We start from the raw sequence: 19,052 nt of genomic DNA on the forward strand, positions 1-19,052 counted from the left end.
AGGAAAAGGAGGAGGAGGAGGAAGAGGAGGAGGAGGCAGGACGAGATGCCACCATGTTCTTCTCCAGCATCTCACAGAGAGTTTTGTTTCTGTGTTTGTAGGTCTATGGCAGATTAGTGTTGTACATTGTTTCTGTGCTTTTGAGGGCCTACTTTTTCGGTTGGTGTCTGTGTGTGTGTGTCTGTGTGTTTGTGTGTGTTTGTAACGTGTCCGCTTTTGCAAGCTTTCACTAGTCACTAAGCGATCCAGGCCAAGCCCCGAGAGGTCACTGAGCGAGCCGGGCCCCGCCCCCAAAGGTCACTGAGCGAGCCGGGCCCCGCCCCCAAAGGTCACTGAGCGAGCCCCGCCCCCCAAAGGTCACTGATCGATCCAGGCCCCGCCCACCCCAGGCATGAGCGATCCAGGCCCCGCCCCCCTCACAGGCCCCTCGACCGATCCAGGCCCCGCCCCCCCTTACAGGTCACTGATCGATCCCGGCCCCTCATGGATCACTAAGCGATCGAGACCCTGCCCCCCTCACAGGCCCCCTCGAGCGATCCGGGCCCCGCCCCCAACAGGTGGCCGCGCGGGCCGGGCCCCGCCCCTCACACGGTGCTCTCCAGCATCCACTCGGTGCTGCTGAACGTGACTCTGCGGCTGGCCAGCGGCGAGGCCTCCGTGTCCAACTGGTTGGTGGACTTGTGCCAGCGGGCCCGCGCCGCGCGCCGCGGGTAGCTGTGGCTCTGGAAGATGGAGTAGTCCCCCCCGTCGAAGGAGAAGCGGTGCCTAGTTCGTGCCAGCTCGTTGGGCAGCAGCCCCACGCCGGCCAGCCCGCCCCGCTTGTCCTTGAGGCGCGGGGCCTCCTTGGTGCCGGCGTTGGGGCCGATCAGACACAGGGACATGGTGGAGCCCGTCAGGCTGCTGTCTGTCTGCGTGTCCTCCGACGGCGGGCCCGAGCGCAGCCCGTCCAGGCTGCTCCGCCTCTGGAAGCGCTCCGGTGTCGGCTGCTGGGCCGGCTCCGCCGCCGCCGCCGCCGCCGAGGTCCCGCCCGGGTCGCCCGTCTCATGGTCGGGGTCCTGGTGGTCCGCCCTCAGCACCAGCGCCATGCACTCCCGGGTGGCCCCCGGCCCGTCCCCCGTCTGGCTGTCCTCGGAGGGCTGCTTGGAGCCCGAGCGCTGCATGCGGCTCTGGTGCAGCTGCTGCTGCTGCTGCCTCTGCTGGTCCTGGTGGTGTTGGTGGTGTTGGTGGTGCAGGTGGGAGCGCAGTGAGGAGGAGCCCGCCTTCACGTCCTCGGGGCTGCTGTAGGCCTTGTAGCGGATCATGAGGATGATGATGAAGACCAGCACGGAGGCCACGATAATGCCCCCGATGATGATGATCATGGTGCCCCCCAGGAACTGGCTATGCATGAAGCGGCACTGCGTGACCTCGCTGGCCGTGTGGAACTGCACGCAGCCCACCACGCGCGTGGCCGTCAGCGACGTGATGCCGTCGTCGTACACCGCCAGCACGCACAGGTCGTACTCGCGCCCCGCCGCCAGGTCGTTGATCAGGAACGTCTTGCTGGTGGACGGGATCATTCTGCAGGCAGACGCGCACACGCACACACATGCATGCAAGCAGGCACGCGCACACACACACACACACACACACACGCACGCACATTCACACATGCAAGCGTATGCACACACACACACACACACACACACACACACACACACACACACACACAACACACACACACACACACACACACACACACACACACACACACACACACACACACACACACACACACACACACACACACACACACACATACATACATACACACGCCACATACACACGCACACACACACATACACGTCTCCCATGCACTCACACATACGCGCAAGGACATGATGCGCACACAAACACACACACACGCACACACACAGTCGATTTTAGCAGAGTGGGCTTCATCATTGTGGCTCTTTTTTTTCTTACAACACCTGACAAACATGAGGGTACAACGGCCTTCCCAGCTTCACACCACATTCCAACACCGCGCTGGCAACAGCGATCATAACAGTGACAGTTACTGCACGGTGCACGGTGACAGTTACGGAAGCACTATCTCACTTCAGCTCCTCTTAGCGATTATTCCCTGCATAAGGAGTATTAACTAATAGCAGCTGGTATGGTCTGGTGTGGGGAAGTGCTGTGCTTTAACAGAGAGCGTTAGGAAGAGACCAGCGAGGAATTCACTCAAAATCCTTTTACAGCCTTTTCGCAAACGACTGCAAGGGTATATTTTAAGGGGACAGTCATGTGTGTGCAGTGCATGTCACAACACCTAGGAGAAATGTCAGCCGTGCCTTAGGGCAAATGCCATATGTTGTGCTATTTTGGTGAAGCACAAATAGCGTACAGTACAAAATCACATCGCTGCTGGTGGCATTACAAGGCAAACACTTGTCAGTACATGTGAAGCATATTTAGAGGCGTCCCCGGGTCAACTCTAACATCGTTAGTCTAATTAGACAGATGATTGTGTCTGCCTAGAGGGAGCTAGAGTTTCCCTTAATGCCACCTAAAGACAAAGACATATTTAGGTCTGCTTGTAAACTCACGGCAGTCAATTATACGGCAGTAGTTAATTGTGACTAATGCAATGGCAACACAAAAAACCACCCGCTTATTAGCCATTAGAGCGGATTCGTGTCGTAACAAGGACAGCCTTGTATTTACCGGCTGTATGAGAGAGCCCCACATCGTGACCCCATGCTGCTAGGGCGGATCTGTCTGACCTGCAACTGTTCTCCTTTTAGCCATCACACGACATTTAGAGTCTAGAGTATGGTACTACAAGGTATTAAAACATGGCGCCTCTTATCGTTCCTCAACCAAACGATGCAGAAAAATCACCCTGAGATGACAACTTGGCACATCGCTCGGATACAGCCGTGAGTGAAACAGAGGCTGCTATGTATTAATTTGGCACCACAAATTATTTATTTACGTGTTTTGAACTGAAGTTATCCGTTTGTTTTTCTTGCAACACTTAATCACCCTGCGTCTTTGGCACGCCCAGACCTATTAAACGCTTTACGCTTCCATCATACAACCCAGCAGATGGGCCTTCCAGCTGGCCAGCGTTTCTCCCTGCATCCCTCTCTCCTGATCCGTCTCTGTTTGACACATGCCTACTATACCTCTCCCCTCCTCCTCCTATACCTCTCTCCTCCTCCTCCTCTCTCCTCCTCCTATACCTCTCTCCTCCTCCTCCTCTCTCCTCCTCCTATACCTCTCTCCTCCTCCTCCTCTCTCCACCTCCTATACCTCTCTCTTCCTCCTACTCTCTCCTCCTCCTCCTCTCTCCTCCTCCTATACCTCTCCCCTCCTCCTCCTATACCTCTCTCCTCCTCCTATACCACTCTCCTCCTCCTCCTCTCTCCTCCTCCTATACCTCTCTCCTGCTCCTCCTAAACCCTTTTCCCTCGCCCTCCTCCTATACCTTTCTCCTTCTCTCTCTTCCTCGTCCTATCCCTCTCTCCACCCCCTCCCCCCCCTCCCTCCTCAACCTCCACCTCCTCCCCCCCTCCCTCCTCAACCTCCACCTCCCCCCTCCTCCTCCCTCCCTCCTCCCCCCTCCTCCTCTCACCCCCCTGCCCCCCCCTCCTCCTCCTCCTCTCACCTGTACACCAGCGTCTCGTCGGCCGTGCTGTTGTACTGGATCTGGTACATCCTGATCCCGGGGATGTGTCGCTCGGAGGGCCAGCGGATCACCGCGGAGGAGGAGGTGAGCTCCGCCACCACCACGCGCCGGTCCTGCTTTTCCTGGCCCTTGGTGTCGTTGCCCGACTTGGCCGAGGTGGTGATGTCGGAGAGGCCGGGGTCCTCGCGCATGTGGCCCGTGTTGTTGACCAGCAGCGGCAGCGGGATCATGTTGATCTCCACGGCGGCCGTGGCGATGCCCGCCGCGTTGGACGCCACGCAGCTGAAGGCGCCGCTGTCTTTCAGCGTGGTGATGAGCACGTCCAGCGTGCCGTTGTCGTACAGCACCGTGCGCGAGTTGTTTTGCACCAGCTTGCCGTCGGGCGAGCGCCAGTGGATCTCGGGGTCGGGGTCTCCCATGGCCTTGCACTTGAGCGTCACCCCCTGGCCCTCCATCACGTGCGGCTTGGTGGCCAGGTGCTTGGTGATGAGGGGCGGCTCGCAGATGAACTCCTCCTCCTGGATGGACCAGAAGTACTTGTCCATCAGGTGCTCCGGCGAGGCACAGGTCTCCAGGTCGTCCTCCCGCGTCAGCCGCCGCAGCCACAGCAGCTCGCAGTTGCAGTGCAGCGGGTTCCCGCCGAAGCTGACGGCCAGCGACGAGGGGTTGGAGCCCTTGGCGTCCGACAGCACCTGGGCGTGCTGGAACAGGCTGTCGGGCGGCAGCTTCTGCAGCCGGTTGGAGGTCATGTCCAGCCGCACCAGCTTGGTGAGCAGCGTGAAGGTGCCCGCCCCGATGTGGTCGATGAGGTTGTGGTCCAGCGTCAGGGTGTTGATGTTGGTCATGCGGCCGATGGCCTCCCAGGGCAGGGTCCTCAGGTTGTTGTTGGACAGGTCCAGGTCCTCGATGGTGCCCACAAACTCGTCGAATGAGGTGGGCGCCACCAGGTGGATCTGGTTGTTCCCCAGGATTAGATGGCGCAGGTTGACCAGCCCCTTTAAGTGGTCGCTCTTGAGGGCGCTGAGGCGGTTGCCGTCCATGTGCAGCGCCCGTAGCGAGCGAAGCCCGAGGAAGGCGTGCGGGGTGATCTGGCTGATGGTGTTGCGGGACAGCGTGAGGTGCACCAGGCTGGTCATGTTGACGAAGTCCTTCTTGCGGATGACGGTGATAAAGTTGTCGGTGAGCCGCAGCTCCACCGTCTTGCGGTCGATGGTGGGCGGGACGAACAGCAGGCCCGTCTTGGCGCAGAGCAAGGTGAGCGTGGGGGACTGGTGCTGGCAGATGCAGCGGCCGGGACAGCTGTAGCCCCTCGCTAGGGCTGCACACAGCAGCATGCACAGAACCACACGCTCCATTGTGGGGAAGATGGCCGATCCTGGAGCCGGGGGAGAAAGACAGAGAAGGGGGGGGATTAGATTAGATTAAAAGGTTCCTGTACACGGTTCTTGATCATGTTAATTATCTCTTTCTTATTTCTTATTGTTGTATATTTTTTTCTAATGACTTTTGTGTAACTTTGTACGGTGCCAAGAAATGCACCTTCAAATCAAATTATTATTATTATTATTATTATTATTATTATTATTATTATTATGTATGGTGATGTGCGAGGTCCTGTCGTTGTTGAGATGCAACATAACACACATAAACGTATGAACGATAATCGATCAGGAGGCAAATCAATAAAAAGGAAATTCAACTTATGTTAGAAGTAATACTCAGTTAGAGTCCCATGTAGTCCATTATTACTAACATATATTGTATGGTAATGTGGACGGTATGACAATCGTGTCTGTATTCTTACAGAACGTATATAGGTTCAGGTGTGAAGTATGTGTATGCTCGGCTATGCTAATGTGCGAGGTAGAAATATGGGCACGATGAAACAGTGATTTTTTTTTTTAACCATAATGGGATGGCACCATTCAGAATTTGGAATCCTCTCCGGAACACCGGGATGAAAATCATTTGAGGATGATTACAGCATCGATAGCGTCCCAGCCCGCAGAAGCATCACTGCTGAACCCAATTTAACGCGTTGAAAAACACACAACGCACCACCTTTCTATATTAAGACAATACCAAGCACCTATCTTCGTCGTCACACGCTCCAACTAGAGCGTGATGTTTTATGTGTGTGTGCCTCTGTGTATGTGTTCGTGTGTGTGTTTGTTTGTGTGTCTTTGGTGTGTGTGTGTGTGTTTCTTTGTGTGCATGTGTCTTTCTTTGTCTGTGTGTTTGTGTCTGTGTGTGTTTGTGTCTGTGTCTTTGTGTGGGTGTGTGTGTGCGTTTGTCTTTATGCGCGCGTGTGTGTGTATGTACTATGTATCCTCGCGCGCCTGTGGTCCGTATGTTTGTGCGATTCTGTTTGTAAGCATGTGTACGTGTGTGTGTGCCCTTGTGTACGTGTGTGTGTTTTAATGGGAGACAGGGTTCACGCCAGCGTGGAGAATCAAGGGAGGAACAGGAAAGCCCTCTTGTCAGCAACCCGCTCAAGGAATTCGATGACCTTTGGATGAGGACGATTTTGAGGATATGAGCGGGATGTTCAGAAGCACCCAGAATCCATTTGAAGGAATTGAGCGCCAGTCCACCAGATAGGGCACACACACACACACACACACACACACACACACACACACACACACACACACACACACACACACACACACACACACACACACACACACACACACACACACACACACACACACGCACACGCCTCTCCGAGACAGAAGAGGAGAGAAAGGCGAGGGAGATGTTGGGGCGCAGCAGCCGGAGGGACCCCGGTGACGAGGGGCCACAGTTGCCATGCCGCTCGGTACTATTCCACTCCACGGCAGCCATCTTGATTGCTTACACGTGAACTATAGATATATATACATATATATACATACATACATACATACATACACATATACATCTATAGATATATACACATATACATATATACACACATACATATATAGATATATACACATATACATATATAGATATATACACACATACATATATGTATATATATATATATATATATACGTGGCCGATACGTGGCCACGTATATCAATACATTGTTAGACAATGCTATAACGACGCATCACGATATATGTCGAACGATAAATACAAAAAATTACCGTAAAAGGGTAAAGTGTCTTTATTCATGGTCCGAACCGATTTTTCAGTTAGACAGAACTACTGCAAAGAAAAATAGGAGGAATGAAGTATCGACGCTGGGAGCAGGGAAATCTGTTTAATGAGCGATATTTTATTAATAAAAGTAGCGATATTTGGCCCAAGCGTATTGCGTATTCTCGTATCGCATGAAGAAGGGCGATGATATATTGCTGTATCGATATTTTGTTCCACCCCTACTGGGAACCAAGCCAGAGAGGCAGGAGACCCCATCTCTCTCTGTCCCTCCATGAACAAGAGGCCCAGCAGCTGCTTAAAAGCATCTGAAGTCAGTTGAATCGTTGCAGAAGTAAGTGTCCGCTTGATGTGTCGGCTACAAAAAAACGAATAAATAATCACCCATTAAAGTGTTTCAGGAGTTTCAAGCCACTCAACACCCTTCATTACTATTTAGAAGGTTCTTTGTCCGATGAGACTAGAGCTGGTAGGATGAGACATGGTCTGAGGAGCTGGAGGACGTTAGGAATGTTGCTCGAGGGGACCCGACGCCTAGCCCCGGGACATACGGACACAGGGGATGGAGCCGGCAACCATCTGGGTGGGAGTCGACACCAGTGCCGCTACAGGACGCTGCCGCTCTGTCTAGCAGAACGATGCTGCGGGGGTAAAGGGGACTGTGCCGCGGTGAATGGTTAATGGATTACATTTACGCAGCGTTTTTCTACCAGTGGCCACACAAAGTGCTTTATAATATCGCCTAACATTCACCCATTCATACACACATTCACACCGACGGCGGTGTCAACCATGCAAGGCTACAGCCAGCTCCCCGGCAGCAGTTAGGGTGAGGTGCCTTGCTCAGGAATACATCGACACTCAGCTAGGAGGAGCCGGGGATCGAACTAGCAACCTTCCTGTTACAAGCCAACCCGCTCTACCTCCTGAGCCAGGTGCCGCCACGGGGGTTTTCCGCATCACAAGGAAGCCATCACATTAAACGCCTCCGTTTCCAAACTGCACCCTGGCCCTCTGAACGCCTAGTGGACTCTCGCTCTGGTCGTCTTGACTTTAAGCTCTATGAATTATCCCTCTGTTTCTGAAAGCCTCCATCTTTTCAAATTCCCTCACTTAAATCAATATAAACAATCACAAGGGCAATAAAAAAACTAATGTTTTTTTTTCTCCTCACACAATAAAAAAGAAAAAGGTGAGGAAATATCCCGACTCCAGAGAAATAAAAACATGTATTTATTCAGAGAACCACTTTATTGCGGGCGAGTCGGAGCGCATTGCTTGTCCAAATTGATTTGCCCACTCTTCCTTTTCTCGAGGAGCTGGGGGTTGCATCACGGTAAAAGTAGGCTAGAGAAACAGCGGTCATATCTCAGGCTGCTGAGACAAGCAAAGAGAAGCAACCCCATCCAACAGCTGCATCTCTAATCCCGCCGCGACACGCAGCGCGCTAGTGTTATCACGGCCGCTAGCATTAGCCACAATTATCCTTTCCCCTTATTGCATTACTGTAGCACTCAGATGCTAACTAGGCCGCCCAAGCCAGCCCCCGGCCTTCCAGAAGGACCGGAGTCTGCGCCAGAGCGTTTCCCGCCACACCGCTGGGGATACTTTATTGATCCCTCAGCATCTCAAGGCAGGCGAGGAAGACAAGAAAAAAAGAGAAAAGCATTGTTGCCACGGCAACTCTGTCATAGAATGAAAGACCTTTGAACGGCATTAAGGGAAGAGAAAGAGCGGCCGGTCCGGACGGCGATAAGGCCGAGATGAGGAGGGACGGAGACGCCGTCTCGTCTCTTCATCTCTATTTCTCCAGAGAGGCGTCTGGGGTGCGTGATTACACTCTGAGGGAGCTGTCTTCAACATTCCCATGGATTTAAGTCACGTTTATACCTGCAGGATTTGAAACCTCTTCACGTTGAAAAAAGGGGGGCAGTGTTCAGTGGCGTCACTAGGCTGTTTTATTCGGGGCTAAAGCCCCAAATCGTATTTAATTAGCCCTGAATCTTATTTTTTTGTAAAATAAAAAAAGAAAAAATCTACTTTCCGACGGCCCTTGAACGCCCCTCGTTTACCTCAGTGTTTACAACAGGTTAGTTGTAAGCACAAGCTCTAGATTTCCCCATGTCTTTATTATCTGTCAGTAATTCTTAGAGCATGGTGAGGGCATTGACCGGTTCGCTCAAGTCAGACCAAGGAGGTACCCACTTATGCTCAAAGGACAAAAGCCCAAAGAATGGAACACGAAACAGTCAGAGAGCAACAGGGAATGAAAAAAAGCAATTGCAGAGAAAGAAAGTAAAAAGTCAAGTACGTGCTAAAGCATACAAAATTTGCCGGGCTAAGCCCCGGATGCCTCAGATACCTAGAAACGCCCCTGGCTGTGTTTGAACCCGCTCTGCTCAGACGCCCGGTCCCTACAGCATGTGTGTGTGTGTGTGTGTGTGTGTGTGTGTGTGTGTGTGTGTGTGTGTGTGTGTGTGTGTGTGTGTGTGTGTGTGTGTGTGTGTGTGTGTGTGTGTGTGTGTGTGTGTGTGTGTGTCGTTGCGTTGGAGCTACAGCCCCAGAGAGGGGGGGAACCAGACATCAGGATTCAACAGATTCAGAAGCTATTTCGTAGCGTGCCACCCACTGGATGTGACTAACCTGGTGGTGGCAGGCTGGCGAAGAGAACAGATAGAACAGCGGGCAGAGGGGTAGGGCCAGTGATTAATGCCGCTCTCAGACACCAGCGCCTCTCTCTCTGTTACCAACGCAGATAACCTAAAACCAATTTAAAGGGAGGAACTTTTTTAATGAATTGTCGACGTGAGAGAATTCTATTTTCTTCGCTTTCAAAGTCTCTTCGTATAAGATACGTATGAAGAAATACAAACACACAAACATATCGGCCTAAAGTAATCTGTTTACTTAACTACTTCTATATCTACAGACCGATGGCTGTTAATTAGCCCAGCGTAATTCCCCAGGGCGTCTTCAAAGGAGAGTTAACCAACAACCATGAAACGATATTCAATTAACGCTGAGAAACCAGTATATCTGTATGTATATAGGATCCAATGAGATTCCGTTAACCCCCTTACATCAAATCCATCCCCCCCACACTTTCATTGTATGAGCTAACTGTCTTTAAATAGATATATTGTTCAAAAGCGTGTGTGTGTGTGTGTGTGTGTGTGTGTGTGTGTGTGTGTGTGTGTGTGTTTGCCTGTGTGTGTGTGTGTGTGTGTGTGTGTGCGTGTGTGTGTGCCTATATGTCTCTGTGTGGGTGTGTGTGTCTCTTTGTGTGCATGTGTGTCTGTGTGTATGTGCGTGTGTACCATCCCGCACTTAGAGAGCAATGTAAGGATATATTTTCCGACACGACTCTGTCAGACGAAGATAAAATCCAATTAGGTGCAGCTGCCGGTGAACTGCTAGACGCCGCAGTGTGACTCTTGTCTGCGAACGGGCATAATTATTAACAGTTTCAGTTCACAAGAGTCAGCCCAGTCCGCCACCAAGTCAGCACTAACTGCTTGCTCTCCAGCCCCGGGGGGATTTCACTCCCACCGGGTAGGGGACAGCGATACCTTCGTAGGTAAATAGAGGGCGGCCATTTGAATTTTTATAATTACATCCGACCAAAACAAGGAATGGCAGCTTTGCATTTTGACCTTTCAATTAAAGCCATTATTAAATAAAATACTAAAAAGGAACAATGTTGAAAACTGAAATCGACATTCTCTCATACAAATAGTCTTTTTGCCGAATAGCGATTGCGAATGCGAGGGGGTGGACTTGTTGACACGTGTGATGACTCATCGACAGAGCCCTCGCAATGAATTACTGTTCGAATTCAATATAGCCACGGCGGCAAAAAAAACGGTTGCATAGATAATGTTTCAGTGAAAGACAGCGCACACCAACGGGTTTCTTTTACATTGGAGAGAGCCATCCGTGTCGGTCACGTGATTACAGGCTTCGACCGGGTTTCATGTCAGAGGGATGTGGGTAGGAAGGAATACTGGGAGTAATTGCTCATTGTTATTCTGTCGACCGCACCACAGAAGAAGACCTCTCCGAACCAGCCGCCGTCCTCCCCACCGGCACGGGCTCCCTCCAGAAACCCCCAGAACTTCATTACAGGGGGGCTTAGCCGATATCACTGTCTCGATAAAAGGTGAACATATACCCGCCTAATTGTGTTGCAAATGAAAGCGTCACGCTCGGAAAGGCTGTCTACAGAAAGCTGTCTGGTAGCAGGTGTGCCAAATCCATTATGGCTAGTAATTTAGTGTGTGGGGGGGGGGCTTGCTTTCGGGAAGCTAGGGAGCGCTGCATTTTGTCAACACTTGATAACAATAATCATATATGACGTCAAGTTAGGCCAGACGATTGGCGAGAGGGCCTGGGAAAGCCTTTCCCGTTGTGTTCTGGTGACAGGGCTTCATTACAAAGGGTTAATCACAGGATGTATCATAAAGTTGTGGAAGACAGGCTGAGACCGTTAATCACAGCCAGGATGTAACATAAAGATGTAACATAAAGTTGTACATCCTGTAGAGAAGAGGACAAAAGTGGATTTGTGCCTTTGTGCACTTATTCAAATCTGTCAATGGTAAATGGACTGCATTTATGTAGCGCTTTTCCAACTTGAAGCGCTGTACAATTTCTCCTAAGATTCAGCCATTCATGCACACATTCATACAGCGACGGCATATGAATGCAAGGCGACAGCCGGCTCGTCGGGAGGAGTTAAGGTGAATTGTCTTGCTCAGGGAACCTTGACACTCCGGGGAGCTGGGGATCGACCTCGCAACCTTCCGGTTACCGGCCCACCCGCTCTAATTCCTGAGCCACATGTCGCCCACTGCAGCATCTGTGATGTTACATCGTTGATTTCATCTTCCACACCGTCCCAATGCAAAGGCATGCATTATGTAATGAATATTGACTATGTCACGCCCTTTAAAATCAATAAGCCCATTGACCAAGGTCTAATAGCTGCTTGATATTGCATACGTCCTTTTCCTGTAAAATCTAATCAATTACGGCTCCGATACACGCACGTCCGCGAGTCGTTCTACGCGTTTTTTTGTTGTCGTTGTTGTTCAGATCTGTGAAATTTATCCTGGGAATTGGCCCCGGTGATCATAGTGCTAAATGATTCATGAAGTAATTATCGAAGTCCTGTTTTGTGTTCCAGATAACACTCTGACGCACGCGTTCTGATGGGTGTTGCCTCCGCCGTTTCTTGCCTGGATGAATGGAGGGAACAGAATAATTGATAACCTTTCCTTCTTCATATGTCACGGGAACGTTTGGAGCGCCGGAACCAGAGTGTAATGCGGGCCATCAGCGTCACGTCAATAAAGTAATGGAATCATCTGGAATCGCATTTCTAATGGCATCAGGAATGGGAATATGTCTGTGTACACAATTTATTTCCCCCCCCATGGTGAAACAAACAAATGATTTTTGCGGCGACAGACTCGATCTTGAATCGTTTCTACTTCCGTCTTCTTTCAGCTCTATCCACATCACGCTGCACCACATCCCGATCCACCGTTATACAGTAGGTCATAGCAAAAAAAACAGCAGCATTTATTCATAGAAAACTAGGCTGCTGGGGGAAAATACTGTCCACATATTCTCAAAAAAAGCCCCTAATATATTCCAAAACAAAAATAGCATAAAGTATAAAAGCAAAAAGCAGAAAGTGAGTGTAACAGCTGCAGTCAGGTGCTTACGAAGCCTCAGGTCTATTTACTTACTTATTGTTTTTATATGCTATAGCCTGCTACTGCCAGTCCTATGTTAATGTGTTTGTCCTCTCTCTGCTGGTTTTAAACATTCTCACAGAATGCTTTGAATGGCTGTAAAGGTTATTCCCATTTTGTGCTTTGCTCTTTGGGCCTGGGATGGAGGTTATGATCGGACACAAACACATCAATTCAGTTCAATTGTATTTGTATAGCCCTTAATCAAAGGTACAGTCTCAAAGGACGTAACATATATGCATGATGGCTCCCTGATCCTAGCACCCCAGAGGGCAAGTTAAAACTCCCTTGATTAGCAAGGAAGAAATCATGAGAAGGAACGCAGAGTGGGGGACCCCTCCTTGGAATCAGCTTGGGAGTATATCAAAGCAGACCTATATCATGTGATATACAAGCTATGTTTCAATTATATGTTTAGCTGAAACGTGACAAACGCTATTTCTGGCATGTATATATTGTTAATGCTAATGTGTGAAGAAATGGAGTTGTAACATGTATTCTCCCCGCACACCTCTCCACAATCAAATATATTGGCTTATTTATTCTAGTCAAGTGTGAGCACGAATGTTTAACGTCACCAATTCGATTAACTATTTATCATCACCCAAAGGCTAAATCCCCTGTGAAACGTTAAGGAGGCAATTACCTGTGCCTAGCTCCACGTTCCCTTTAAGTTACTGCTGAGGCCCTTTGATGCAGCTCACACATTCATCTCCACAGACTCTGGGATCTAGTTATCAAACCGGATCCTCCCTCCATAAATAATATGGAGGGAGGATGACCATATATAATAACACCATATATATCAGTGCTCCAAACCAGGGCTACACAGCCCGGCCTGCAGGGGGTAGGGGGCAGCTTCCAGGGGGTCATTTTAATGTGTGTTGGGGATCGATAAAGGCAAGAACAGAAATAGCAGAAGACCTCACCTTGTTCCAGATTAAACTCCTCTGTCAATATAATAGTTGGATAATAATATAGAGGTATATTTTTCAGTATTGGAAGAAGATATCTGGTTCGGTGTCAATGAAGGGGTACTGGAGCCATACTGGTGGGACTCACTTAATGTACACACTTATTGTAGGTTGTGCGTCCTTGCACTTAGAAATAGTACTAGCATTGTGTAGTACCTTATCCTAGCTATCTTTGTTGTATACGGGGAATTGGTTAACCTGGCGATTGTTAGTGCTTGGCCCTTGGCCACTTCTTTGAACATTCTTATTTTACGGACAGTGATATATTGTTATATCTCTCTCTTCTGACAAATGTACTTATTGTAAGTCGCTTTGGATAAAAGCATCTGCTAAATGCCCTTACTGTGATTATAAAATGATTCTAGGGGTACAATGGTTAGATCAATCTATGCATCAAACTCACATTGTATTGATACTTGATTGGCCATGGGGGAACTTACACTGCCTTATCGTACAGAAGCACTGGCCTCTCCATCCAGTCTCAGCTCACCTGCATTATCTCATTGAGATAATTGGATCCTAATTGATGATTGAGATCATCAATCCATGTAGTCCTCCATGGTGGTAGGATGCCAGGTGAATCACCACACCAAAACCACTGAAGTAAATGGACCGCATTTATGTAGCGCTTTTCGAACCAGTGGCCACTGAAAGCACTTTAAAATATTGCCACACATTCACCCAATCATGCACACATTCACACATTGACGGCGGTGTCAACCACGCAAGGCGAAAGCCAGATCGTCCAGAGCATTCAGGGTGAGGTGCCTTGCTCAGGGACACGACAATCAGCTAGGAGAGGCCGGGGATCGAACTAGCAACCTTCCGCTTACCATCCAACCCGCTCTACCTCCAGAGCCAAATGCCGCCCACATGCTGAAGCGTTGTCATTTACCACACCGGTGGGGCTGAGGTTGGTTGATGTGCAACCTTGACAATACTACACATCTGTCGGCCATTCCAATGTTCCATAGATCCATACAGATTTACAGGGAGGGAGCAGGAGAGAGCGACTTGGATGCTTTCTGTGGGTCTTCTTTAGGAATCAATAAAACGGCATCTCATCATCAATTATGGGACCCGATCAAACAGGACAGGCCACGGCTTCATATGAGTCTTAATAAAAGAATATGGGAGACCCACTCTGTTTCCTGGGAATGAGGCCCTTCACCGACCCCCACCCTGAGAACGTGGCCTTATAAAAACCCTTTATGTTCATTATCTGCATGTGGCAAACCTTAAAGGCTCATAAAGCTGATTTAGTGAAGCGCTTCCAGATCCGTCGCGTCTTCACAGCCCAGTCAGGGTTATTGGTCGATTCCATTAAAATTAGGTCAATGTCAACAGCCACACACACACACACAGCCTCCTAAATAAGTTAATAAATCCTTTCAAGCATGGGCAGACATGGTCGCTGCAGCAGCAGAGGCCGCAGGTCTGCGTCGCTAAGGGGGAATAGAACGTCTGTCCGTTCATTTTTCAAATTCATTACAATTAGGCTGATTAAACCGCAATTTGTACAATTTAATGAAACACATTATTCTTATCGCGAGGCCAAGAATGGAGAAAGTATAGCTCCTTCAAACATTAAACGACCGTAAAACTCGCGGACAAATCAACGCAGACACTCTGTGGGGATGTGGTAATTGATATACTGCAGGAGAATTCGAATGAGGAAAAGATTTAGCATGATTATTTAATTTTTTTTAAGAGACAATCAGGAAACAACACTAAGTCGTGAAATCTAATCTCACAAAGCCATTATTATATTGATTTTTTTAACACTAATTAATGTAAGGGAATGATTTGACTGATGGGAACACATAATTGTTTTCAATAAATTAGATTAGAAATAATGTATTATGACCTATAACTGTGGACCTAACATAATATAATATGAACTCTTTGGTCCCATTTATGGATTTAGATATTTTGTAATTTAAATCTGTGAAGTATACGTATATACATAGTATATCAAACTCAAAAATGCAAATGTTTGTTTGACAAATGAATGGCTTAACTCTTTGCACAGTAACAAGCAGTAATGACATATCGAGGCCTTCCTAGTTCAACCAAAATACAACACTTACATCTTTCTAGCCATACGGTTGACTTACTTACTTTTAAAAATGACGAAAACAACCACTTGACAATAAAGGAGAGACCTTGGACCAGTCCATATAATTGAAATTCCAATATTCAATTCAGACTAAATTTAGCCTGGTAGCATTCCTTTCCCGACTGTTTTGTATCCGCATGGGGAACATTAACACTGTGGCTGTAAAGTAGGAGCTGATGGCCAGTGATTGACTCCTTAACTCCCCTTAGCTGCTGCGAAACAGTCTCTGCGTTGCCGCAGGAAAATACATATTTAATTTCTCCAACAACTGAAGCCTGGTCCTAAACTACAGTAGCACCGTTATTTCCTCCTCAATGTTAAAACGGAACATGTTAGATAATTCATAAGAGGGAATGCATAATATGTAGGGCAACTTCAACCACTCTTCTGAACAGGAAAATTACGTTTACTTGAAGTTCTCCATCTCCGTGGAGGTGTTCTGCGCCCGTGGAACTACAAACCTATCGTGGAGGTTGCTGAGCTGTGTCTTTTCTCCACAGAAAGTATATTATACGTTTCCTGAGCATCGGAAGAGTATTAAGATCTTGGCACATTCCCTGGCACCGAATGTGTCGCTAAGGCTTCACAGCGATTTAAAACAACGTTTTCATCTGTCGGATCGTATCTGTGACCCTCAAAGCGTCTCGGCATGTTCAGTCGGAAAAAAGAACGGATGGATGGATTAGGCTGTTCCATTATTTTCTCTTTTGGTTGTCAACCATTACGCCCAAATCCAATAAAATGATCAAATCTCGACTGAGGACGCACAATCTTTTTTAACATTTCTTCACAAACTGTACGTGCGGCCCAAACAACTCTACTAGGTAGGCCTACTACACTTCCATAATGCCCCCCTACGATTTGGCCTCCTGAACAGAGAGGAAGAAAAGCAACAGCAACCTTCCTGTTGCTTAAACATCATTCTGCCCGTCCCCCCCCATCTATAACCCTGCATCACAGGCAGCTCATCATGCTGCCAGCAACACTTATCACAACCCTGCCTCGTTTACAAGCCCTCCTCTTCCTCACAGCCTCCCTCCCACCCGCCGATGATCCGATGCAAATCAGGGCAACAGCGTGGACGTGAGCCTCATCTCAAGCACCCTCGCAGACGGTCTCCACGGTGATGCAAGCGGAGGAGAAGATCCTCTCTCCTCTCTGGCTGGGGGTTGGCTCCGGGGTTGGTCGCACCGGTGGCTCCTAACCATAGCGGTAGAGGAGGCTGCTCAGGCACTGCCGGCTGGCTAACCCAGCCCCCATGGGACGCCGTGCGTGGGGGCACGGTTCCAGCGAACAGAACCCCAATGGAGGTCTGGTGCGGAGGGGCGCGGATGGACCGAGGAGCTTAAGCCCGTGACACGCGCGTGAAGGAGAGAGCGCGTGTCCCCCCCAGGAACGCTTGCTGGTGGTTTCGTTAGCAGGCAGGGTCGGCTTAGCTCAGGAGGTAGAACAGGTTGACTTTTAACCCCGAAGGTTGCTAGTTTGATCCCTGGCTCCTTCTAGCAAAGTGTTGACGCGTCCCTAAGCAAGGCACCTGGCCCTAAATGATCCCGACAAGCCGGCTGTCGCCTTGCATGGTTGACTCCGCCGCCGGTGTGTGATGTGTTTATGATTGTGTCTACATCGCTTTGAATAAAAGCCTCTCATAAATGCCCTGAATGTGAATGTTAGCGTGTGCGCTATACTGATGTGCTGGCGCTACACAGAATCAGGGTATGCTTGGTAAGTAATGACGGCCTTTGTGTCCAAGAGAGCAGGCATTGGGTATGTTAATCGCCACCATGCAAGTCTCTTGTTTTGTGGAGCCAGTGGCAGGGAAAGGGATTTCTGTCCCTTGCGGTTCCCGATCTCAAATGAACGCATTACAAGAAGCGAAACAATTGTAGATAACATATAATGAACATGGAAGATTACTTTTTTTTTCTCCATAAATGAACAAAAGGAACTGCGACTGATAAAATCAACCGTTTAACTGTTAGAGGTTAAACCATTCAAAGACAAATTCCTTAATTACAAGAATAACGCCTGATGAATAAATATCCCTGATTTCCTCAAGTCGAAGCTGTGAAGCTTAAGAACGAAAGGCGGCCATGAGCCAAGACCATAAGCCTGCTTCCTCTTGTCGCAATGAGGCACTCTGACTCGGTGCTGATGCGTGCATTTCTCTGGAATAAAAGACGAGACCGGATGACGGCTGCTTGGGAAGCATAGCTTTGGCAGTCGTGTAGCGAGGCGGTGATGTGTGTCAGTGACTGCGGTGGATGTGTGTTGGTGTCTCGCTGGGAAGCACAACGCTCCATCAAGGCTTTCGGAGAGCAGAACCCATCTATTCATCCGGAAGCTGGCGAGCTTTGTGTCTTTGGCGAATGGCATTCATACACACAGACGTCTAGATTGCATTATAAAGAAACATACACTTGGTTTTTCTACGGACACAGGTCAACGGCGGGGAAGCAAAGTTTTAAAGCAGATAAGTGCCCAAATCTTGGTAATTTAATGCTAGCTCGTTCTCTCAAAGAAAGGCTAGACTCTCATTCATCCACTTGCATTGTCTGTCTTTGGGAATAATATCGGAAACACAGATATAAGAGAGTTGCTGAATTGTTATTGATGAAACTTTTCCTCAAAGGCTCGTCCCTCATTTCGTCATCTGATAATGGTTGTCATGGTGCATGCACAATGATTCAGCACAAACTCTATAAGGCCGTTTCCTGTTGATTTGCAGTGAGAATATAAAGAGTCATATGTAAGAAAAATATCCTCAAGGATCTAGAAAAGAAATACATTACCCGAACTGTGCGTGTGTATGTGTGTGTGCGCGTGTGTGTGCATGGATACAAAGTCAATCAACAGTGATTCAGTCATGAATAGGAGAAGGCCATGGAAGTGACTCAGCCTGTGTGTGTGTGTGTGTGTGTGTGTGTGTGTGTGTGTGTGTGTGTGTGTGTGTGTGTGTGTGTGTGTGTGTGTGTGTGTGTGTGTGTATATATTTTTATGTGTACATGTGTGTAGGTGTGTCTGTTGGTGTGTGCCTGTTGGTGTGTGCATGTGTGTGTGTTTAGGTGTGTTTAGGTGTGTCTGTTGGTGTGTGCATGTGTGTGTGTTTAGGTGTGTTTAGGTGTGTTTTGGTGTGTCTGTGTGCGTGTGTCTGTGTGGGGATGTCTGTGTCGGTGTATGTGAGCACTTGTAAGAGCTTGACCTCCCAGGGTACCGATGGACTGGCATTTTTTCGCTTAGCTCAGCAGCTCAGAAAACTATTACCTCTACCTTGTATTCATTTTAAATAAAACTGCCAGGGTAGTGTATGGAATAGTATATATATTCTGTATGTTTTATTCTGTGCTGCAGCCGTCTACCTGCCGTTCCAGGAAACAGTC

General features: G+C 48.8%; 1 protein-coding gene across 1 annotated transcript in view; it reads right to left on the reverse strand.

Moving 5' to 3' along the window:
* Positions 1-545: 545 nt before the first annotated feature.
* Positions 546-19,052, reverse strand: part of lrfn1 (leucine rich repeat and fibronectin type III domain containing 1) — an 85,796-nt gene continuing 67,289 nt past the window's right edge. Inside the window, exons 4-5 of the mRNA XM_060074949.1 lie at positions 3,656-5,051; positions 546-1,560 (exon numbers count right to left, since the gene is read on the reverse strand). Coding sequence (XP_059930932.1) covers positions 585-1,560; positions 3,656-5,031 — 2,352 coding nt within the window. The 5' untranslated portion in view covers positions 5,032-5,051 and the 3' untranslated portion in view covers positions 546-584. The remainder of the gene's footprint in view (positions 1,561-3,655; positions 5,052-19,052) is intronic.

This window comes from Gadus macrocephalus, chromosome 16, assembly GCF_031168955.1.
Source record: "Gadus macrocephalus chromosome 16, ASM3116895v1".
Classification (NCBI taxonomy): Eukaryota; Metazoa; Chordata; class Actinopteri; order Gadiformes; family Gadidae; genus Gadus; species Gadus macrocephalus.